This window comes from Fomitiporia mediterranea (genome assembly GCF_000271605.1).
Source record: "Fomitiporia mediterranea MF3/22 unplaced genomic scaffold FOMMEscaffold_5, whole genome shotgun sequence".
NCBI lineage: Eukaryota > Fungi > Basidiomycota > Agaricomycetes > Hymenochaetales > Hymenochaetaceae > Fomitiporia > Fomitiporia mediterranea.
Window position 1 is genome coordinate 1,936,074 of NW_006760390.1, and position 21,027 is coordinate 1,957,100.

The 21,027-nt window shown below is 48.4% G+C and overlaps 9 protein-coding genes across 9 annotated transcripts; 5 read left to right on the forward strand and 4 right to left on the reverse strand.

The window, feature by feature from the left end:
* Positions 1-189: 189 nt before the first annotated feature.
* FOMMEDRAFT_155200 (uncharacterized protein) lies at positions 190-1,126 on the forward strand (the record flags this gene model as incomplete). Its single annotated transcript, XM_007265605.1, has 4 exons — positions 190-261; positions 321-860; positions 928-954; positions 1,013-1,126. The coding sequence occupies 4 exons, from the start codon at positions 190-192 to the stop codon at positions 1,124-1,126; spliced, it is 753 nt and encodes a 250-aa protein (XP_007265667.1).
* A 275-nt stretch (positions 1,127-1,401) lies between these two features.
* Positions 1,402-6,349, forward strand: FOMMEDRAFT_106503 (uncharacterized protein; the record flags this gene model as incomplete). Its single annotated transcript, XM_007265606.1, has 17 exons — positions 1,402-1,549; positions 1,611-1,931; positions 1,985-2,138; positions 2,192-2,522; positions 2,575-2,853; positions 2,902-3,117; positions 3,182-3,307; positions 3,360-3,516; positions 3,568-3,746; positions 3,806-4,019; positions 4,072-4,238; positions 4,294-4,660; positions 4,710-4,900; positions 4,956-5,176; positions 5,234-5,420; positions 5,473-5,900; positions 5,959-6,349. The coding sequence occupies exons 1-17, from the start codon at positions 1,414-1,416 to the stop codon at positions 6,347-6,349; spliced, it is 4,065 nt and encodes a 1,354-aa protein (XP_007265668.1). The 5' UTR covers positions 1,402-1,413.
* A 246-nt stretch (positions 6,350-6,595) lies between these two features.
* On the reverse strand, positions 6,596-7,750 carry FOMMEDRAFT_133416 (uncharacterized protein; the record flags this gene model as incomplete). Its single annotated transcript, XM_007265607.1, has 5 exons — positions 6,596-6,807; positions 6,874-6,928; positions 6,987-7,355; positions 7,411-7,461; positions 7,517-7,750. The coding sequence occupies 5 exons, from the start codon at positions 7,748-7,750 to the stop codon at positions 6,596-6,598; spliced, it is 921 nt and encodes a 306-aa protein (XP_007265669.1).
* A 1,112-nt stretch (positions 7,751-8,862) lies between these two features.
* Positions 8,863-11,467, forward strand: FOMMEDRAFT_146141 (Methylmalonate-semialdehyde dehydrogenase). Its single transcript, XM_007265608.1, has 15 exons — positions 8,863-9,212; positions 9,270-9,480; positions 9,533-9,698; positions 9,755-9,856; positions 9,910-9,958; positions 10,011-10,077; positions 10,136-10,166; positions 10,217-10,244; positions 10,295-10,337; positions 10,389-10,469; positions 10,529-10,625; positions 10,685-10,861; positions 10,923-11,020; positions 11,083-11,270; positions 11,325-11,467. Exons 1-15 carry the CDS (start codon positions 8,976-8,978, stop codon positions 11,397-11,399), a joined length of 1,650 nt encoding a protein of 549 aa, XP_007265670.1. The 5' UTR covers positions 8,863-8,975; the 3' UTR covers positions 11,400-11,467.
* Positions 11,468-11,552: 85 nt separating this feature from the next.
* On the reverse strand, positions 11,553-12,453 carry FOMMEDRAFT_19377 (uncharacterized protein). The gene is made up of 3 exons (XM_007265609.1): positions 12,152-12,453; positions 11,944-12,063; positions 11,553-11,807 (listed from the first exon to the last, which is right to left on the reverse strand). The coding sequence occupies exons 1-3, from the start codon at positions 12,375-12,377 to the stop codon at positions 11,614-11,616; spliced, it is 540 nt and encodes a 179-aa protein (XP_007265671.1). The 5' UTR covers positions 12,378-12,453; the 3' UTR covers positions 11,553-11,613.
* A 113-nt stretch (positions 12,454-12,566) lies between these two features.
* FOMMEDRAFT_121565 (uncharacterized protein) lies at positions 12,567-15,287 on the reverse strand. Its single transcript, XM_007265610.1, has 5 exons — positions 14,944-15,287; positions 14,075-14,867; positions 13,874-14,020; positions 12,882-13,820; positions 12,567-12,820 (listed from the first exon to the last, which is right to left on the reverse strand). Exons 1-5 carry the CDS (start codon positions 15,095-15,097, stop codon positions 12,616-12,618), a joined length of 2,238 nt encoding a protein of 745 aa, XP_007265672.1. The 5' UTR covers positions 15,098-15,287; the 3' UTR covers positions 12,567-12,615.
* A 25-nt stretch (positions 15,288-15,312) lies between these two features.
* FOMMEDRAFT_19380 (uncharacterized protein) lies at positions 15,313-16,798 on the forward strand. The gene is made up of 3 exons (XM_007265611.1): positions 15,313-15,579; positions 15,638-16,361; positions 16,414-16,798. The coding sequence occupies exons 1-2, from the start codon at positions 15,493-15,495 to the stop codon at positions 16,355-16,357; spliced, it is 807 nt and encodes a 268-aa protein (XP_007265673.1). The 5' UTR covers positions 15,313-15,492; the 3' UTR covers positions 16,358-16,361; positions 16,414-16,798.
* A 37-nt stretch (positions 16,799-16,835) lies between these two features.
* FOMMEDRAFT_81903 (molybdenum cofactor synthesis 2) lies at positions 16,836-17,423 on the reverse strand (the record flags this gene model as incomplete). Its single annotated transcript, XM_007265612.1, has 2 exons — positions 16,836-17,182; positions 17,258-17,423. 2 exons carry the CDS (start codon positions 17,421-17,423, stop codon positions 16,836-16,838), a joined length of 513 nt encoding a protein of 170 aa, XP_007265674.1.
* A 188-nt stretch (positions 17,424-17,611) lies between these two features.
* Positions 17,612-20,837, forward strand: FOMMEDRAFT_133422 (uncharacterized protein; the record flags this gene model as incomplete). Its single annotated transcript, XM_007265613.1, has 13 exons — positions 17,612-17,968; positions 18,037-18,152; positions 18,216-18,247; positions 18,300-18,390; positions 18,456-18,471; positions 18,521-18,601; positions 18,655-18,700; positions 18,761-18,973; positions 19,041-19,073; positions 19,150-19,310; positions 19,372-19,773; positions 19,833-19,954; positions 20,087-20,837. The coding sequence occupies 13 exons, from the start codon at positions 17,612-17,614 to the stop codon at positions 20,835-20,837; spliced, it is 2,421 nt and encodes an 806-aa protein (XP_007265675.1).
* Between the last annotated feature and the right edge of the window lie 190 nt (positions 20,838-21,027).

Genomic DNA, 21,027 nt, shown 5'->3' on the forward strand with positions numbered 1-21,027 from the left:
ATGCTGTGCCGCTGGTAAGACATACGCAATGAGTCAGCAGCACATATTTTTAGTGCATAGTACGTACTTAGTAATGGAGTCCTTCCAGATTGAGTCAGGCGGTGTAGAGATCAGTTTGCTGCGCTCACGCAATCCAATCTTTCCCACTTACCACAACCTACTCACCCGTAGCATACATCTATTCACAACATGGAGGAAGAACCACCTCTCCCGTACGGATGGATTAAGGACTTCGACGAGAACTACCAGCAGTTCTACTTTGTCAGTGATGATTATATGCATTAATCAGCCAATCGCATCTTCTGATATACTGTTTGCAGGTCGACACAAAGGCGCAGCCTCCGCGAAGCATTTGGGTCCACCCATACAAAGATCCTCAGTACCTGGAGGAGCATCCCGAGATTCGCGAGAAAATCAGCCCTCGTTACGAACGCCCACCTGGTCCGCCGCCGCCAGGATATGGTGTCGAATCGTCCTCTAGCCTGCCTGCCGCTAGTTCTTCCGCTTCTAGCCCACCTCCGCTTGCTCAAGACCAAGAAAGGAGGGGTTTCTTTGGGAAATTAAGGGATAAGACAATGGGAACTAAGGAAGAGCGAGAAGCACGTCGGCGTGAAGACGAGCGCATAGCCGAAGAACGCAGACGAATGCAGCAACAAGCTTATGGTAATCAATATTCACAGCAGAGGCTTGGACAACCAGGATTTGGAGGAGGATATGGTGGACCAGGGTATGGCGGACCAGGATACGGCCAAGGCGGTTTTGGTGGTTATGGCGGTGCTCCTCCTGGTGCCCCGCCTGCTGGGTACTATCCACCACAGCAACAAGCGGCGCCAAAACGCAGTGGAATGGGCGGTATGGGTGTGAGTCCTTCCTGTTTTTGAGATCCTATCAATTATCGAGATCTGATATTTGCCTCCAATGATTTAGATGCCAATCCTTGGAGGGCTTGCTGGTGTAAGACATCATTTGATTGAGGTGCTATTAACTTATCTGATTTGCATGTTCATGACAGGGTCTGCTCCTTGGAGAAGCACTCGATGGATTTGGAGGCGATGGAGGCGATGGAGGCGACTTTGGTGGTGATGGCGGTGACTTTGGTGGGGGTGACTTTGGTGGAGATTTCTAATCATCTTGAATATGCTTGTGTCTCTTGAATACTATATAACCTGACTTGTTCAGCTAGGCTGTTATTTATGCCTGTCCTTGTATATGTCCTATATCTTGATTAGCTATGAATTTCCATACACGTATAAATTTATGGTAGCGGTGTTGTTCGACCTATACCTAGTTATCAAATCGTGTCCGTAAGTAGGCAATTCATTATGATGTCGGTGTTGAGTAATTTGTGGACGCGCGCCGTGCCAGTGCCCGTGTCGCGTCTGTTTGACGCCGACGGCATTGGCGACTTCTCAAATGCCTCCTCCTCTGCCGTATTCCTTGAGCCCGCATATTTGCACCCTAGCATCGCCGGACCTACAAGAGTTACTGTCAGCATCATCGCTTCCACCATTACAAGATGTCCTCGAGTCATTCTCGCCTTTGCCAAACAGTGAGCTCTGCCTCACCACGTGTTTAGATGCATATGTCCTAGACCTAATGTCCTTTAATAGTTACAACACGGACGACGGCATTAACTACTGTTCAACATGCAAAGTTCACGTTGCGCTTCTCGGACTTAGCAGAAATAGAAACCGCTTGCAAAGAGGACGAAGAGCAACGGGCAGGCCGATTCATAGACTGGATCAGTTCGCGTGTCACTGCAAAATGCTCGCGATGGGTCGAGGAAACGGAACGTTGGGAAGCTGAAGCGTCCGAGTCGAACCGGGACAGGCTAGCAGAAGCTCCAGAACCGTGGTGGGAGGAGATGAAGCGTTGCGCGGAAGGGGACCACGTACCATCTAGAGCTGAGGGCTGGAACCATCCAACTTCTAGTGAGCAAAACAGACAAACAACTCCTTCAAGGTTTTCTAACTATCTATTCAAGTTCTATACGCTATCTCGACAAATACTCCAAATCCGTTGAATGCTCTAGCAGTCCTGTACGCTCGTCAAGTGGGCTTGCCCACCTGGGTAGACAGTGTGCATCTCCGGTACATCATAATCGTTCATTCAGAAGGATCCATTCTCAACGATGACGAGTACGCCAACCATCCGCCGCTTTGTCCTTCTCTACACTAACAGCTTCATTTAGGGCAAATGCATTATTCAATGCCATTAGGAAACAGTATGGATTGAATACATATCTGCTTCAACTTTCCCTCCCATCGCCCCCTCCTCCTCCTGTTTCTACTGTTATCCTTCACCCCAGGCTTCCAGTCTCTGCTGAGCAGGATGGATCTCCGACTAGATACCAAGGTGCATCGCAACAGAATTCCCGTAAAGAAGGCAATGTCATCGAATCTGGTAACTTAATACGCATGTGTGATTCGGACATACAAGCAACGGCACAATTTGTGCGCGAATTTGTAACAACAGGTCTCATACCGTGGATGGAGAAATGCGTCATCGACTGGAACGAAACTGTAAGCCATGATTATGTTTGACTAATATCAGAGCTGAAGGTATTTAATCTAGTACGCCTCTAATCGTCGTTTACCTTCCCGACTCTTTTCAACTACTCGTCGCTTTTTCGGATCGTCCTATTCTGCGTCACCATCGCCATCATCCTCTCCATCTTCTCCGACGGGTGCAGGGCATGCGTATTCAAATTCAGCGAGTTCGACAAGTAACGGCTCAATGATACCTATGCAGCAACGTCGACTTGCAGAATTCGCCACGATGCTAGGAGACTTCAAACTTGCAGTCAGCGTTTGGGAGAGCTTAAGGAAGGACACGAGGGGCACCGTTGGTTCTGTGCGTAACTATCTGGTTAGAAGTCATGACTACCTAACCGTCCGACAGGACATTCTCCCTCTACTTCTTTCTCCATCTGAAGCATTGCAACTTCACGCTATGAACGCGATCTCATTACAATCCATGGGAAGTAAAGAGGCATCTGCAAGAGCCCAGGTTCGGAGTATGGCTTATGCAGTACGTTGGGAGCTTGGGATCGGCATGAGCGACTTTCTCAGTGATATTCTCGATGGAGACCGATGGCTAGTGTGGGCTGCAGGAAATGTAAGTATTTGTAGTCCACTACGCTGCATGTGCAGACTGTTTACATTTGGGACACTGCGAATAGGCAGAGGAAACGCCTTCGGCATTGCTACTCGCCCATGCAGCTCTGTTAAGTTTTCGTAAAAGCTGCATACGGAGGTCAGCAATGTTGTACGTCGTAGCCGCGAGGCGCTTAGAGAAGATCGGAATTGTAAGTGTCTTTCTTTGCGGAAGAATATTTCTAATCGATACGTTATTCTTAGAGACCTCTTACGCTCTACTTCCTGCGGAAAGCGCATACCTACTTTACACATCCTCCAGAAAAGTTCCTGTCCCCCTTGTTTGACGATGCAGAGAATCGGCTTCTAGGGCAAGAGCCTTTCTTTGACGCTGTGGTGCCCAGTATCGAACACTCCATCGGTAGGAGCATTTCATAAGTGCGAACTATTAAATGTCTAATACGATGCATAGGTCGTCTGATGTATACAGTTGGTGAAACCGAGACGGCCGTTAGGTTGTTCCTAGGTCTTTTACGAGGTTCTCCTACTTCCTCCGTGTCGTACGACATGAGTATAGCAGACCATGTCCCTTTGCAAGAGGACACAGGTGTTGACAAAGCATTCTTAGAAGACTTTCGACTCTCATTTGAAGTGGGTTCTCGGAACATACATTCCGTTATCTCTATATCGAATAGTAACATTTGTCATAGCATTTCATTGCGACAAGTGGAAAAGACGCGATTCCGAAAGACTTGAAGTTACCTTTCAAGTTTTCGAGACCGAAGTCTGTCAAGGTACGTCTTCCAGACGAGCATCTTCCACAGGACGCGTCTACTTGGGAGGAAAGAGAGTCCCAATGGCGGAGCTTCTGGAAGGACAAGGGGAATCATGAGCTAAAGGCAGGTGGAACTGCGTTCGTCGGAGGTGAGCCAGATAGTGACTTTCGTCTGTGTTACTGCTCATTGATGTATTCTAGAGCTAATATGGGTCGATGTTACACTTTGCAATCCGCTGAATGTCGCGGTAACATTGACCAACGTCACGCTGTGCGTGGATAGCGACGAGAACGAAGAGGCCTCAAATAATGGTCCTGAAGTAGAGGTAGTTGATGAAATATACCTCAATGCAAAAGAGCGCAGAACGGTTGGTGGACCTCCGCCCCCATTTGATCTGCCAATTGATTCTCCCTGTTGTCCAGGTCTCAATAGCAATCAAAAGCCATAGCCCCTGCAACCTAACGATAACTAAGGTATCATACGCGTTTCTAGGTCTCCTACTAGCATCAGAATCACTTGCCGTTCGAGGAAGGCGTCTGCAAGAAACGGCGTTGCAACGTCAAAATAAGATGTACGCTCCTGACGTGCTGCCAAATGTGCAAGTCGAGGGACGAGAACAGCGTCTCGCGGCCACCTATACGGATAAGCAATCTGCCATCCTCGCAAGTGGCGAGATGATTCGCATATCGTTACGACTGGAGAATGTTGGAACAAAGACGATAGGTGAAATCTGGCTTGTACACGGCTCTTCCAATGAACTCTGGTTGGATAGCGAAGAGGGTGAATCTGGTACGCTTTATTTGGCATGATTCCAAAGCCTAGATTGACGACTATGAAGCACCAGGGAGCTCGAACGAACTTCTGACGTCGACGAATTCCATTCGTCCCCCGACGCCTTTGAACATTCCGCTGCAGGCCCTCCTTAGTAGCGATAATCTTCAGCCAGGAGAATCAGTCGACATCCCTTTGGTTTTGCACGCTCCCGAAGTGCGTCGCTTGGACTTGTTTTGCATGTTGGCTTTTCGCGAGGTCGGTGTATTAAACTTCGTAATGCCACACAAAAAGCTAACACGAACATTATTAGACGGAGAGCGATGGTTTCCGTAGCATGTGCTTAAAGAGGTCATTCGATGTCAAGCCCTTCCTCGATGTTTCCGTATCCTCCGCTCCCAGCGCCCATTTGGGATATCTGTTTTCTGTCAATATGCAAGTACAAAATCTGAGTACTTCTGCGGAAGTAAACATCTCAGGCGTAACAACTCTGAGTCCTACGTGGGAGTGCGAGCTCCTAGGTGAAACACCATGGTAAGCGAATTGTTTTTCTTTGACTTCTCCCGTCAGGAAACTGAATGTTTCATAAAGTGGACTCCTGCCGCCTAGCCAGACAAAACAGGCGGTCTTTGGCGCAAATCGACAAGACGTTGATCCATCATCTTCCTCAGCGACCCAAAGCTTCGTGATATCCAAACTCGTCGAAGTTATGGATGGTCAGGCCGTATCTCCGTCAGATCCCCCTCCAATAGACTTGCAATGCTGTAATTTTCACGAGGTACGACTTCTATACGTGACAACTTGCTTATCCACGACTAACTGTTGAGTAGCCTGACTCAAAGTGGACGTTATCTTCCCCTCAAATGAAACACTTACTCCATGCTGGCAGACGACGAGTAACCTCCGAATCCGTCAAAATTGCGCATCCACATATCCCTCCATCCTCCCACCCACACATATTCCCTTTGTACAACCCCTCCGCAACAGATGTCGTCCTCTTCTGGGACATACCATCACTAAATCGTTCTGGTTTTCTACTCGTCACTGGACTCTTGTTAGGAGCTTCGCACGCAGCTTTGCGTGACGTCATCCAAGAAGTGGAACAACGAAAGGCCAAGCGTAGTATGTTCGCCGAGACGCAGCGCGAAAGAGAAGATATCCTGGAAGCCATAAGGAATAGTGAATGGAATATGGAGATGAACCCTCTGATAACGACCGTTCGTTGTGATGAGGTTGTGTATCACGACTTCTCCACTGGGTATGTTCTTATGTATTTATTTTATTTGAACAACTCTGACTGATGAACATTCCAAAAGACCGTGCACTGTTCCTATAACCTTTGACCTACGAAATTACTCTTGCACACATGACGTACGATTTGTGTTGAGGCTGGCATCTCAGGATACTGCATCCCAGGACGGCTTGCTACCTCCCTCTTTCTCTGGGCGCATGACACGAAGAGGCGCACTCGCGCACGGGCAGCAAACTAATGTTATCATGAAGATGTGGATTTCACAACCTGGAGCTTATTCACTTAGCGGGTGGAAAGTGGAGACAGAAGTGATGGAATCAGATAACCCGTCAGATCCTCATACCACCCCACTGTCAACTTCAATTCCATCACCGGAACGTCGAGTCCGGCATCGATATGTAGAAGAGTCACCTCTTCAGCCTGTCATTTCTGTAATTGTGATACATCGCACATAGACTTCGCATACTCATTTGATTAATATCTACCACCTAATCATCTCCCAGAGAGAGAGCATCACTCGAGGAACCCAGCGGAAGTATGAAAAACATCAGGGCAAAAGAACAAGATAAATAGCTAATCGGGTAAGTAACCGGAGGGATATCGCTCAGAAAACATGTCGATAACCTACAGCGAATCTCAAAGTATTAAGGATTAAAGCATCTTCACATTTTGGAATTGAGAAATATGAAATGAGCTCAGTCTTAATCGTCAAGTTTTGACTTCTTTTCCTTTAATTGCTCTCGCAAATCGTCCTCCGAGTATCTGCGCTTGACTGATCCAGTGCTTTCAGCGACCGAACTCGACGCAGCGGAATGATTTTGTCGGGCCCAGCTCGGTCTTCCACGTCGGGCACTAATACGTTCTCTTGTCTTCCTTGCCTTCTTCATATATCTTCTCGCAAGTGCATCAATTTCTATAGTATTGAACGATAATCAACGGTTAACAAGTGAAGGTTCATAAAATCGAGACAAACTCCCACCATCTTGTCTGCGACGATAAATTTCCCTCCACGATGCAGGAGTCCGTTGAGGATACTAAAGTGAAGCTCATCAAATCATCTATTCGAATGTAAAGAGTCAGATCAGAACTTACGGCTATAGTGAAAGGTTCCCAGTCTCGATAGCCATTAAACCAATCTGGGCAAATGGCAATGTGCTTCGCGAGCACCCGATACTCAGCCATTGTGAAAATTGAACCGGCTACACCGAGCTTCTCATTTTCATCCGTGTCTAATCTATCATTTTCATCCTCGTCATCGGAACTTTCCTCTTCCGATTCGGACGAAAATCCCGCCTTGGTATCCTCTTCGCCAGCCTCGCTGTCGGAACTTTCCTTGTAAGAGATTGTCCGAGGCCGCGAGTTTCCATTTACTACGTTTCCGCCACCCCTCCAAGACTGGATCGCTTTTTCCCGATCCTGATCGACTAACTGAGTGAGCAAGTACATCTTATCAGCGACATCCTGGAAGAAGTTTGTTAGCCCATTCGGGTAAACGGAGATAACATTGATAACCTACCTCATGTTTGTGCCAGTACGATCGCCAAGCGACTCCCGTGTGATGGGGTGCCTGGAAGCTTATACTTCAGTCTAAAATATATTGCATTAAGCGCCCATTAACGCACCTTCTCTCCTAGTATGTCGCAGAGGTTTGCTTTCGAAAGGTTAGGATTTCGAGCCAAGTCGTAGGCGATCCGCCTGTAAAAGTATATTGCATCTTGTTCAGTGTACCTTGAGTTGGGCGGAGCCGCAGGAGGCGACGGAGAGCGAGACGGAGCAGCAGGGAGTCCAGTATATGCGTCAATTGCAACAGCAGGTGGCACTTTTGCAAGTAGATCGTCAGATGGAGCACTGCTCATACTATTCAGAGTTCTTCTGGAGGCAGCATCGGCTTCAAACTGGACTGAAGTACTCCTTGATTTCCCATTGGCGTGTTTTTGTTGTTGTTTGGCCTCTTTGGCTAGTCGAGCAGAGCTTCCCTTAGGCCTTCCCCTAGGCCTTCCTTTCGCTGTAACACTCCTAGTCATGCTTGCAGAGCTCTCAACTGAGGATCTAGACTTGGTATCAGGACGAGATTGTGCGTGCTTGCGAGGCTGCGGCGCTTCATCGACGAGAGTATCACGGGCACTCTTATACAATAGTGGACTGGAAGACCTCTCTTTGATGGGAACCGTTGATGTTGACTGCGCCCGCCCTCTGAGCTGATCAACAAGAGCGTCTATGATTTCCTTGTTTTCAAGGAAATAATCCTTCCAAGAAAAGGCCATGATTCCGTTATGCTGTTAGAAAAAACGCGTATTAGAGCTAGTGACGCGTGATCGAAGCAAAGACACGTACGCCGTGTAAGCTTTCGAGAGCCGCCTTGTATGTAAGGCCTCTCTTAGTCTGCTCGTATATAATTTGCGCAAGTAACGCGTTGTCCGAAGGTTGTGGAGTGGGCAGCTTGGACTGATCGTACGCAGACGATATCTGCTGCTGCGGCTGCGGTTCTTGTTGGAAATTATTCTGTTGTTGAGAGTAACTGTGCTGCATTTGCTGCATCACAGAGGCCATGGCAGCATACATGGGGTGTTGATTCTGGGTGTTTTGGTAGGGAAGTGTGGTTGAAGGAAAACTGTTATGCCTTGGCACTATTTGCGGCTGGTCCCACTGCATGCCCGCAGAATTGGGCGGTGTATAGTGATGCGGAGTCATCATGGGCGAAAAATAGAGGGGGAGGAAGAGGCGAAAGAGACGAAGAGAGTGCGGTTGCGCCCCACAGAAGCGTTGAAGAGTCCCAGCAGGACAGCAAGGCGAAATTCATTTGTGGTTTTGATTACGCGATGCGAGCGTCGATCACCATGGGCGTCTACGGTCTCTGCGTCACTTCTCTGTTCAGTGTTCTCATACCACACTCTCTTCTTCTTGTGTACAGGCAACTGGCTCGCACGTCTGTGGTATATATCCTATATTCACGCCGTTCCGTCTACCCGCTTGCTCCGTTTGCCGTTTAGATCCCGTGTCAAATTAATCTCATAGCATCACGCGTGTACTCGGTTCCCGGATCTACTTAAGCAAGCACTCCCCGAGCACACCTCTGTTCTCATGTCCTTGCATCGAATTACTCATATCGCTCGCGTCGCTATGTCTCGTTCCTTTGCCTCTGCCTCAGAAATTAGAGTGAAGAGCCCTATCGTTGGCTTGAGTGCTATAGCCCGCGAGAAGGCGGAGCAGCTCTCAGTTTGGAAAGGAACTAGCGCTTCAGGTGAACCTACGAAGATTTATATTGGGGGCCAATTTGTGGACAGCAAGGCGCAGACTTTAATCGATGTTCTCGATCCGGTCTGTGCATTAATACCTCCTTTAATGTGATATTCTCTCCACTAACTCCGGTTCTAGTCAACCCAAACACTTCTGACACGAGTTCCGGAGACCACCAGCTCAGAGTTCGAGAGCGCGGTTGAAGCGGCTTCCCAAGCATTCAAGACATGGAGCCGCACAAGCCTTCTCACGAGACAGAGATTCGTATTCGAATTGCAACACCAGATCCGACAGAATGCGGATGCCATAGCGGCAAGTATTGTACTTGAACAGGGAAAGACTTTTGCCGGTAATGCATTGTTCGAAAATGTAGCTGCTGTTCTTACCTAACACACTCTTAGATGCGCATGGCGATGTATTGCGTGGTCTGCAAGTTGTGGAACATGCTTGTGGTATAACCTCAACGATGCTTGGTGACAAACTAGAAGTCAGCAAGGATATGGATACTGAAACGCGGCGACTACCTCTGGGAATCTGCGCTAGTATTGCCCCTTTCAACTTCCCGGCGTATGGCACTTTCATGTTGCATTACAGATTAATCCGTCTAACACATCCATCCACAGCATGATTCCGCTTTGGACAATTCCCATGGCGCTAGTGACTGGGAACACACTTATTGTGAAACCATCAGAACGAGACCCTGGTGCGGCAATGATCCTTGCAGAGTAAGTTTATTGCAAATCTAAATGATTGGTATCCTCCTCTTACATGGCGAAAGACTATGCGAACGAGCTGGACTACCACCTGGTGTCTTGAATATCGTCCATGTGAGTCTGCTACATACACGATGTCAACTTATCTTAATCCTTTCTTTCGCAGGGTACCGTACCAACGGTCAATGCTATCTGCGACCATCCAAAGATCAAAGCAGTTAGCTTCGTTGGAGGTTGGGATTTTTACTAGTCCAACTTACGATGATTAAATTAAATAATAATTCGTTCCAGGTGATCGAGCAGGGAAACATATTTACGACAGGTAACTCAATGTTCATACTAGTCAATTATCTTTCTTATAAGTCGCATTAGAGCAACAAGTAGTGGGAAACGAGTACAGGTCTGTCTTTCTTCCTCCTGGATCAGAGCTTACACTGAAAGGTGGATTAGGCGAATATGGGAGCGAAGAATCACGCCGTAATCATGCCCGATGGTATGTCTCGTTTTTAACTAACACGTTGTGCAGCCGTTGAACGAGTTTTAGCAAACAAGAACGCTTCAATAAACGCCATACTGGGAGCAGCTTTCGGTGCTGCTGGCCAACGATGCATGGCAATATCCGTTGGTAAGTCTGACCGCCAATGCTCGAGTCTGAGAAATATTCACACTTGTATTGTATCGTAGTCATTCTGGTCGGCCCTGCCCAATCCTTCTTGCCAGAACTAATTGAGCGCGCCAAAGCGCTAAAGGTCAATGGTGGTTTCGAAAAGGGTGCTGACTTGTGAGTGTACCTAAACGAAATCTGACTATGATCTACATACTCACATACCGGCTTTTCAGCGGACCCTTGACATCTCCTGCTGCAAAGCAGCGAGTAATTGGTCTCATATCATCCGTGGATGAAGAGGGTGGCAAAATCCTTCTGGACGGTCGACGAATCGATGTCCCAGGATACCCTGACGGGAACTTTGTCGGTGCAACGGTCATTGAAGTAACAGTCGATATGCGAGCCTATAAGTTCGTCTCCGATATATCTGCATCCTCAATGAACCTATACTGATGATCTCCGATTCTCCAGAGAGGAGATTTTCGGACCAGTCCTTTGCGTTATGACAGCTGAAACGTTAGACGATGCTATTGAAATTATCAACGCTAGCAAATACGGCAATGGCACAGGTTCGTCTTTTAACCCCAATCAAGGCCAACGTTCATGCATATTCATCTTTCCTTCTTTCTAGCCATATTCACGCAATCAGGTCCAACAGCGCGCAAGTTCGAGCGAGAAGTGGAGGTTGGTCAAGTCGGCATTAACGTGCCCATCCCAGTACCACTTCCCATGTTTGCGTGGAGCGGTAACAAGGCTAGCTTCCTTGGTGATATTGGGTACTATGGGAAGAGCGGTGTCAACTTCTACACCCAATTCAAGGCACGCTGTTTCAGTTACGCTGGGTGAATTCAAGGCTTATACTGTCCTTTACAGACTACAACGAGCTTATGGAGAGCGGAGGACGCGATTGGAAACAAGGCGTCTGTGGACATGCCTACGATGAAATAAAGGATAGTGTGGACGCAATCATGTACCAATAGTCATTGAAAATAGTCATTAAGAAATCTGCTGTCGTCGTCATTTGAATTTTCGCCTTCCTCTCCTCACCTATAATCACTGCCAATCAATAGCACACAAGCCCTCAAAGAAAGAAAGCATTTAGTTTTAGTTGCGAGAAATTAAAGATTGTATACATTGGCAATAGCAAAGACAGCAAGCAGATCTATGCATTATTGGTATGTGCAGCAGGTATCTGCGTAGGTGGTTTCTGCTTGAAGAACCGTCTCCTCCGCTCTTCCCAAGTTTCGGGTGATTCGTGGTCGCGTTTTTGGCCTGCGAGTTTTCCGGCGGAGTCGTATACGCCGACGGCTGCGCCGAGGAAGGCGCAGGAGGCGAAGGCTACTGGTAATGATCGGGCTGTTTTCAATTGTGTTTATCCACGAGGAAGAAAGACAGGAGAAGAGAGAGACAAAGGATGATTAGATGGTGAACAAGGAGGAGGAGGAGGAGGAGGAGGAGGAGGAGGAGGAGGAGGGGAAGGATAGAGACGGACCTCGAAGACCTGCGAGGAACCCAGCTGCACAACCTCCCGCCGCACCGTTCAACGCATCATCCTTCTCTCGCGTGTTCGCGACAACAGCCTCAGTCGCAGCGAACGTGAATCCCATAGCAGCTATTAACCATGTAAAATAAAACAGTTCTTCATAAGTAATGTGTCGACAGAACAGAAAGCTGATAGAAGTTGTTGAATTGATTCTCACCAAAGAACCCAATAGTCCCCCCAGACCTCGTAAACACCCCAAACGCACCCTTATTATGCTTCCCTAAAGCATTTTGCACAGTACTGACGAGTGTGCCGACGATACCGGCTTGAAGACCCACGAACGACGCGTATTTCAGCGTTGATTTCGGTTCGTAGAAGGCTAGTGAGTCGCCATTTGTTTGTGAGGCGCTGGTGTGGTCGTTGTCTGTACCCTCACTAGACATGGTGGGTGATATGCACTAGTGGGGTTGTTAGGTTGTTGAGTCTATGGATGAGAGAGGGCAAGGATCTACGGTTAACTGGTGCGTGAATTACAGTGAGTAATTTCGTCTTGTGCAAACGCCCATACGTTGACTGGGCCGGTAATTGCCGTATTATTGTTTACATGGCACAAACAGTTTATGAAGTGCAACAAGATTGTAATGTGCAGAACGTCTACTATACCACTATTAAGTATTAATATTATAATTTACGGCGTTTGCCTACGCCCTTCCCATCTGCATGAGAGCTCTTCCGTTTGACACTATCTACCAGACTTTGTAGGCTCTGCTGTATCTCAAGGCCATCTGATCTGGACGGTTCCCTTTCCGTAGGTCGCCCACCTTTGCCAGATTGCCTCTTAGCGCGTTCTTCAAGCAAAGCGGCCATGCTTTTCGTCTTTTTGAAACTACCAAGCAAAATTCATTATTTACCTAAAAGAAGGCGAGAGAAAAGCGTAAAACACGTACTGAGGATTACTCGGGTCAATAGCGAACGTATGGTCTTCATGCAAAGCCTTGAACCGGTCATCCTTAACGTCAATCTGGAAATCCTCTTGAACATCATCTTCGCCATCGCCAGCAGGTCCCTTCTTCCCACTTTTCTTGCTCTTCTTTTTCTTTTTTCCTTTTGCTTTCTCTGCTTTTAGGATGGACTTCATGTCAAAATGGTTGCGTGCTGTCGACGTGTCGTCTGGTGCGACTAGAAGTTCTAGTTCGGCTTCTGTAGCTGGGCGGGCTTCGGTGTGTTCTTCACTGTCTTTCTCCTCTTCGCGCCGGGATTTTGATTTGGAGGACTTTGATTTCTTGTTCTTGCTCTTGCCCAGATCCGCCTCGTCTTCTTCGCTCTCGCTCCCAGCAGCAAAGAACTCATCTCCAACAACCACTTTCGCAGTTTTCCCAGTAACCTGCTCCTTCTCACTCATCTTCTCTATCTTCTCTTTCTTTCGCGCCTGCCGCTTTTCTTTCTGTTTCCTCTTGTACGTCTCGATAGTCGTTTCGTCCTGGCTCTTTGCATTCGCCTCGCTCAAACCGGGCATGAAAGTAATCTCCATATCACCTTCCGCATCGTTATCTCCATCACTGAATGGGTTGGAATCGGGAAAGCCGCCTACTTCGCCGTCGCCGAGTAAGAGTTTTCTCAGTCTTTCGCGTTCGGTTTTACTCTTCTCGTTTTTACTACTATCTCCAATGTCATCTGAGTCCTCGGAACTGGAAGGCGCGATGTACGCTCTATAATCACCCTCCTCGATTTCTTTACGAGATAACGCGCGTCGGGTAACTTTACTCCGCTCGGGGTCGTCTTCGTCCCATTTGAGCGTGACTTTTGAGTGTCGGAGTGCGTCTGTGGAGAAGTCGAGGCCTTTGTAGGTTGTGTTGGTAGATTCTGTGGTAGGGGTTGCTTCGTCTCTAATAACTGAATGAGTAATGTGGTTGAATTGGGAACGGAATGATGTACGAACCTGAAGTCATCATCAAATGTCATGTCATCAGGGACGTAGCTCAAGTCGAAGACGTTGGCTGAACGTTCTAACTCTGTACCATCGAGTTCAGAGACGAGATGAGCAGCGGTGTCGAGGGTGTCGCAGATTACGATGGCATAGTAGTACCTGAATGAAAGAACAATTTAAAAGTATCCTATGTGTGAAGTGCTACGCACTTACCGCAGCCGTTCTAACTGGTATTTCCGTAAAGCCTTCTCGTCAAACTCGTCGCCTTCATCCTCTTGAATGAGGCTGCCCAAAGTGTCATCTTCGTCACGTCGTCGACTCTTCTTGAATATCTCCTTCGGCGGACCCTCGACCTCCTCTTTCTTCAACCTCTCCTTGCCGAATTCTGATAGATAAACACGGACACTGAGGATCTTTCCACGGACAATTTTAGCTGCAGACGAGGCCTTTTCGTTTCCCCTGACGGACATGGACGTGGCGCCATTGACAGCTACGGATGCCGATGGCGCAGTTGGTGAGACGAGGGACGAAAATATTTTGTAGAGGTGACTGGCACGGACGTGGTCCCAGTCGAGATTGACAACGGCGAGCCGGTTGGTTTTTACACCGCCTTGCTCCGGTTCGTCGTCTTTGGCATGCTCGTTTGCGTAAGAAGCGGCTTGAGCGTCTAGGTCTGCGTAGGCGTCTTCGTCCTCGTTGAGGTCAACTTCTAAATAGCCGTCATCTTCTGCAAAGACGGGGATGGGCTTTGAAGCGTGTTGGCCGAGAATAACATCGGCGTCGTCACCATCTTCGCTTTCGCCATCACTTTTGGCAGATTCTTCGCCATCTTCTTCATCGGACGACTCGAGTAAGACTTGACCTCGTGCATAATCTATTATTTGAGGAGCCTGGGCATCTTCGTGTTCCTCGTCGTCGTTCTGGCCCTCGAGTCGGTAAAAGCGTCTGAGGTTGTCCTTCTCATGGGTGTCAGCGACTTGTCTGCCGTACTTGTCTACACGACCGCCTGTCAGGATTGAGGTAAAATCATGGGATCAATCAGTACTGTTGGCGACTGAGCTGAGAGCAGTGCTGGTAAACACACGGACCTTTTGATTTTCTCTTGCCTGATTTTTTATTTGAGTCGTCGTCGAATACTGCTTTGAAGCGTTCGTCGACGACTACTTTTTGAGTATTCCTTTTTGGCCTGCGGAAGCGTGGGTCGGTGTGGAGGCGGGTGAAGCGTGGATCACTCATGACAGACAGCTAGACAGACCGAAAGATTTTAATTCGATGTATGCAACCGGAGTGGACGGGCGAGACCCACAGCCGGACGAATGGCCGCGTGGGAGAATGTAAATATAGCAGGGCGGTTGCCGTCGAATCAGCCACCTCGTTGACGCGGACAGTCCTTGCCATAGAGACCGTGATCGCGTCCTGGCACCCTCTTTCCCATATAACCACCGTGTCCCCCTACTTCCCCTCCTTTCCTTCCCCCAGTCAGTGCAATTGTCGCTGTTGAGCCGTGCTCTTCCTCCCCTTCGCTTTCTTCATCCCAACTTCAACAGGCCGCCGGGCGACCTTTCCTTTCGCTGTCCTTCATCCACCTTCAGAGTCCTTTCAAGTTTCGCTTTGACAGCATTACCTTCATTATGATTCGCATCACTGCCCTTGCTCTTCTTGCAGTCCTCGTCGCTCAGGTCCTCGCGAGCCCTATTGCGTCCCCGCAGCCTGTAGCCGTAAGTCCTACTAGTTCTACTCGAATTATTTCTTCTGCATCCTAATCCTATGTGCAAGGCTGTGGAGGGCCGCTCGCCTAATTTTGAGCTCCTCGTCGCATACGCCAAGCGCCAGGACAACATCAACACTATCCCCGCCGAAGCAGCCACCAAGGCACCTAACGGTGTCCTCGAACTTTACGGCAATGGCAACAAAGTCAAGCGCCAGGATAGCAATATCAACACTATTCCCGAAGAGTCTCCCACCAAGGCTCCGGAAGGTGTCATTGAGTTGTACGGTAACGGCAACAAAGTGAAGCGCCAGGACAGTAACATCAACACTATCCCAGCCGAGGCAGCCACTAAGGCTCCCGATGGCGTTCTCGAGTTGTACGGCAATGGCAACAAGAAGGCCAAGCGTCAGGACAGTAACATCAACACCATCCCCGCCGAGGCTGCCACGAAGGCGCCCGACGGCGTCCTCGAGCTTTACGGTAACGGCAACAAGGTCAAGCGCCAGGACAACAACATTAACACTATCCCCGCTGAGGCTGCCACCAAAGCCCCGAACGGTGTTTTGGAGTTATACGGCAACGGCAACAAGGTTAAGCGTCAGGACAGCAACATTAACACCATCCCTGCTGAGGCAGCCACCAAGGCTCCTGACGGTGTCCTCGAGCTCTACGGTAATGGCAACAAGAAAGTGAAGCGTCAAGACAGCAACATTAACACCATTCCCGCTGAGGCAGCCACGAAGGCACCTAACGGTGTCCTCGAGCTCTACGGCAACGGGAACTAATAATGTCCGTATGGTTATTTTTATTTTTTCCCACCAAATACTGAATATCTCCGCAGTGGTTGTTACCATTTTGATGCTCCCCCAAATTTTCGTTCCCTCGTTCCGGTACGACTGTCGACTTCATCGTGTGGAAAATGTTTCGATTTGACATGATTTTCTCAGTTGCATGGTGTTCGTTTAGAAGGTGTCTGTTTACGTTGTTGCTTCGATCATAATTGAAATGTGTGCTGGAGGGAGGACACTGGCTTGCGGTCCTGTACTTTCATTTCCTTCTTTTTTCTTTGTCATTTTGTAGCACGTATGCTTCATACCTCTTTTCTTCCAACCCGCTACCCATGCCGCTCTTCAGCACAACGTTGACACATTGACTGCATTTTTATTTCCGTTCTCTCAAGTGTGATTACGAATACTGGACAGTAAGATGCAAATCCAATTTTTAAAAAAAGAAAATACCCTCGATATATATGAATATATGGCGTCAAGGTGCATTGTTAGCCTTCCACTCAGCGTCCTCTTCTCGCTCTCCCTCGTAAAACTCCCTCTTCCAAATTTGAGCTTTTAGCTTGACTTCTTCGAGGATGAACTCGCATGCGCGGAAGGCTTCTTTGCGATGTGGTGAGGAGACTGCGATGACGATGGATGGTTCGCCGACGGGGACTGGTCCGAGTCTGTGGTGGACTACGCATCGGATGAGGCATGAGGCGTGTGAGTTATGCTCTGGTTGTTGAGAGGTAGAAGACGTTCGTGCGGCGTGAACGATGTCGGCCATTGTTTTAATCGCAAGTTTGCTGTACGCTTGGTACTCGAGTCGCGTTACGACTTTTCCTTTATACATATACATATTCAAACAAAATGAGCGATTCCGACACGTCTTACTGAGCGTGCATATATGTACAAGACCTTTAAACGAGTTTCGCGTCGTGCCGATGAAGATAGCTTTTGCTCCCGCTTCGTCGGAGCCGACTGAGTCGATGATGGCGAGTGGGTTGAGTGGGTTGTAGGTTAGCACGCAGGCGCCGTGTTCTGTTGTGAGGTGGGCTTCTGTTGATGCTGAGGGTGAAGTCATTTCTGTGTTTGCGAGGAGGAACTCAAGAAGCCAGTTACGGCTGCATATATTGAGCAGGTACTACTGACGTTGGCATCCCTGATCGTCAATCCCGGACCGGCTTCGGTCTTGGACGCACATTCCGCTTGCTTGAGTATTCTATTATTTCTAAACCAACTCGGCTTGAGAGGGGCTGCAAGCCTGCAACCATGGTCCTCCCGAGGGCCCTCTCCAAATCTCTACTCAAACACAGCTCATTAGTACTTTCAAAACCGTATTCAACTCACTCTCTCAAACTCTCGTCCTCTATACTCGACATCCACCCAGAAGTCCAACACGCCCTCTCCTCCCGCCAGCCAGTCGTAGCACTCGAAACAGCACTAGTCACAAACGGTATCTCCCCTCCAACCAACCTCGAAATCGCACGGAAGCTAGAAGGGATTATCCGGAAACAGGGTGCGGTACCTGCGACTATTGGGATTGTTGAGGGGAGAGTGAAAGTTGGGTTAAGGGATGAGGAGTTGGTGAGGCTTGCGGATACGGAAGGGAATAGGAAACTTGTTAAGGTGCGATTATTGTGATTAACTCGACTATTTCTGTAGTTGGGGTGCTAAAAGAAATGTGTTCTGCATAGGTATCTCGAAGGGATATTGGACCGATTATTAGTGAACGACTGGATGGCGGGACTACGATTTGTGCAACGCTTATTTTCGCTCATTTGGCTGGGATTAGAGTCTTCGCGACCGGAGGGTGCGTCACTCTAATCCCGTATACATGTAGTATTCGGCGATGGTGATGAAATCTGTTTTACAGGTTAGGTGGTGTGCACCGCGGAGCTCAAGATAGTCTGTAATTATCTTGACATGTTGCACAACGTTATTGACGATGCTACGATAGGTATGGACATTTCTGCGGATTTACATGAACTCACGAGGTGTCCGGTTGGCGTGGTATCGTGCGGTGTGAAATCTATCTTGGATATTGGAAGGTATAATCTGTCCTTCTCTTTAATTCATCCAGTTATGTCGCTCTGCTAACAACGCGATCTCACAGAACCTTGGAATACCTCGTAAGAAGCGCCTTCAATGTGACTTGGAGGTGAACCTCATGCCTCACAGGAAACACTAGGCGTACCGGTAGTGACTTATGGCGATACGTACAATTTTCCAGCATTCTTTTGCGGCAAGAGTGATTTCGAGGTGACTTCAGACCTTCTCCCTTTATAACGATCTTTACCCAACTTTACGTTCAGACGAATTGGAAAGTCAACAATGCTCGAGCAGCAGCAGAGATTCTCGGTAAATAATCCCATCTTCGAACAGCAGCACCTCCCTTCATGGTTAACATCTCTCCTTCAGATGCACAAGCACGTCTAGGACTACAAAACGGTACACTCTTCGCGGTTCCAATGCCGGAAGAATACGCAGCTCAAGGCGAGGAAGTGAAAAAGGCTGTTGACCAGGCTATACGTGAATCCGAGGAAAATGGGATGAGTAAGAAGGGGAAGGAGGTTACGCCTTGGTTGTTGGCGAGGGTTGTTGAGTTGACGGGAGGGAAGTCGTTGCAGAATAGTATGTTTTTAAATGTTCAATATGTTTGTATGAGTGCCTTGCTGAATGAGGGATTGGTCTTGGATAGACTTGGCACTTATTGAAAATACTGCTGTCATTGGTGGGTCGGTTCGCTTCGAGATTAAATGAATGACATGGCGTTTACAGAGAATTCCGTTGACTTGACTATTTTGTAGGCGGACAGGTCGCTGTGGAACTCGCTAAGTTGCAGGAACAGCAGCGGGAAACGTCAAGTCGATCAACTAGTGCATCATATTCAAGTACGACTTCCAACTCTACAGGGACGGTCCAGAATAAGCCTCCCAAACAAGATGCAACTTCTCAATCTTCGGGAAAGGTGAGCCCGATCCGGAGTATTGTTCTGTGGAAGAACCTCTCTCTGATTAATGAGAGAGAAGGCTCCTGCAAAACTCGTCGTAATAGGTGCCGCAGCCGTCGACATCACAGGCCGAGTCTCGCGTGGTCTTAAGCGCGTAATCTCTCACACGACAGCACCAGGGACAGTAGAGTTGACCGTTGGAGGTGTCGCTCGTAACATCGCCGAAGCAGCACATCGTGTACTCTCTTCTGGCTCAAACTCAGAAGACCGAGATGCCACATTACTCGTTTCTCCTATCGGGGAAGACGCGTTTGCACCTTTCCTCTTGGATGAACATCAGCTCTTGGGTATGAGGAGCGATGGGTTTATTCCGACTTCGGAGAGTAGGACTGCGGTTTGTGATATGGTGCTTGATGCTTCTGGTGCACTTGTGGGTGGTGTCGCGGACATGGACATCGTACCAATGGTGCCTGAACAAACGGTAAGATGGATTTCAAATATCAAGAATGTGTCTCGAATTGAGAAACGTATTTTTCGTAGGTTATCGACCGGCTTGGTGAAGAGAATCCATCGCTAGTTGTTGTGGACGGTAACCTATCACCGACCACTATGTCGTCGATTCTAAAGCACTGCTGGAGTCGCTCGGATCCGATTCCAAGTAAGTGTTCTTTTGCCTTTTGGATTCACTGGGCAAACTCATTTGATTAAACGACATTTCCAGCATTCTTGTGAGTAAAATACTAACTACACTACAAATTATACTATCCATGATTAACGAAAAGTTGACAATACAGCGAACCGACATCTATCTCTAAATCCACCTCGATCCTCCCCGGCATACTCGATCACCTAATGACAAGCAAGAAAGACGGGATACACCACTCTCCAGTGACCTACGCTGCGCCTAACACACTCGAACTCGCACACATGTACCGCGAAGCCAACTCTGAAACACGGGGAATGATCAACCACCGTGTCTGGTGGGAGGTCCTCAACAACTTCAATCTCGGCTCAGAGTGGCGAATGGACCTTGAACAACTGGCTCGACGACCCGCGTGCCCGATCAAAGACAAGGGCGACTTGTCCTTCCTCCTTAAGGACGGGATTGCACAAATGGCTGTTAACTTACTACCGTTCTTCCAGAACTTAGTGATTAAGTGTGGTGAACGAGGCGTAGTAGTCGTGATGCGGATTTGCGGAGAGGACGTTGATTCCTCTGCGTGGATGATGGAGAGGAGTAATCCACTAAGGGGATACATCGTCGCGAAGGGTCTTGAAGGGAGGGAAATAGTCATCCTTAAGCATTTCCCGGCTATTCCGATGGAAAATGACGAGATCGTGAGCGTCACTGGCGCAGGCGACTCACTCGTAGGCGCGCTCAGTGCCTCGTTGATCAAAGATCCAACGACGTTCCTCGACCCCGCCAAGCTAAACGCGGCTATGCAGCTTGCACAAAAAGCAGCTGTCCTTTCGTTGCACAGCATTAGGGCCGTTTCGCCTTTACTTGGAGAACAGGCAGAAGCGGCAGCGTCAGGGAGGACGTAATCTCGATCTTTTCTTCCGTTTTTGGTCCTAAATTATCATAATCGAGAGACACTTAGTGGAATGTCTTCAGTGCGAAGGGGTCCGACAGCGACATGCTCCCTGGCTTTTCGCAACTTCTCCTTCTCAGCCTCTCGGGCTTGTTTAAGTTCGAGACTGAGCTTCTGCTTCATCTTTTTCTCATAACGGCCCT

Excerpts from the sequence above, each read along its gene's own strand:
- FOMMEDRAFT_146141 (XM_007265608.1), top strand. The coding sequence starts at position 8,976 with ATGTCCTTGCATCGAATTACTCATATCGCTCGCGTCGCTATGTCTCGT. Across the intron at positions 11,021-11,082 it reads CAAATACGGCAATGGCACAG|CCATATTCACGCAATCAGGT; the intron begins GTTCGTCTTTTA and ends CCTTCTTTCTAG. Across the intron at positions 11,271-11,324 it reads ACTTCTACACCCAATTCAAG|ACTACAACGAGCTTATGGAG; the intron begins GCACGCTGTTTC and ends TGTCCTTTACAG.
- FOMMEDRAFT_19377 (XM_007265609.1), bottom strand. The coding sequence starts at position 12,377 with ATGTCTAGTGAGGGTACAGACAACGACCACACCAGCGCCTCACAAACA. Across the intron at positions 12,064-12,151 it reads GGGGACTATTGGGTTCTTTG|CTGCTATGGGATTCACGTTC; the intron begins GTGAGAATCAAT and ends CATGGTTAATAG. Across the intron at positions 11,808-11,943 it reads GTTCCTCGCAGGTCTTCGAG|CCCGATCATTACCAGTAGCC; the intron begins GTCCGTCTCTAT and ends AATTGAAAACAG.
- FOMMEDRAFT_121565 (XM_007265610.1), bottom strand. The coding sequence starts at position 15,097 with ATGAGTGATCCACGCTTCACCCGCCTCCACACCGACCCACGCTTCCGC. Across the intron at positions 13,821-13,873 it reads ACATTTGATGATGACTTCAG|AGACGAAGCAACCCCTACCA; the intron begins GTTCGTACATCA and ends TTCAGTTATTAG. Across the intron at positions 12,821-12,881 it reads ATTGACCCGAGTAATCCTCA|TTTCAAAAAGACGAAAAGCA; the intron begins GTACGTGTTTTA and ends TTTGCTTGGTAG.
- FOMMEDRAFT_19380 (XM_007265611.1), top strand. The coding sequence starts at position 15,493 with ATGATTCGCATCACTGCCCTTGCTCTTCTTGCAGTCCTCGTCGCTCAG. Across the intron at positions 15,580-15,637 it reads CGTCCCCGCAGCCTGTAGCC|GCTGTGGAGGGCCGCTCGCC; the intron begins GTAAGTCCTACT and ends CCTATGTGCAAG.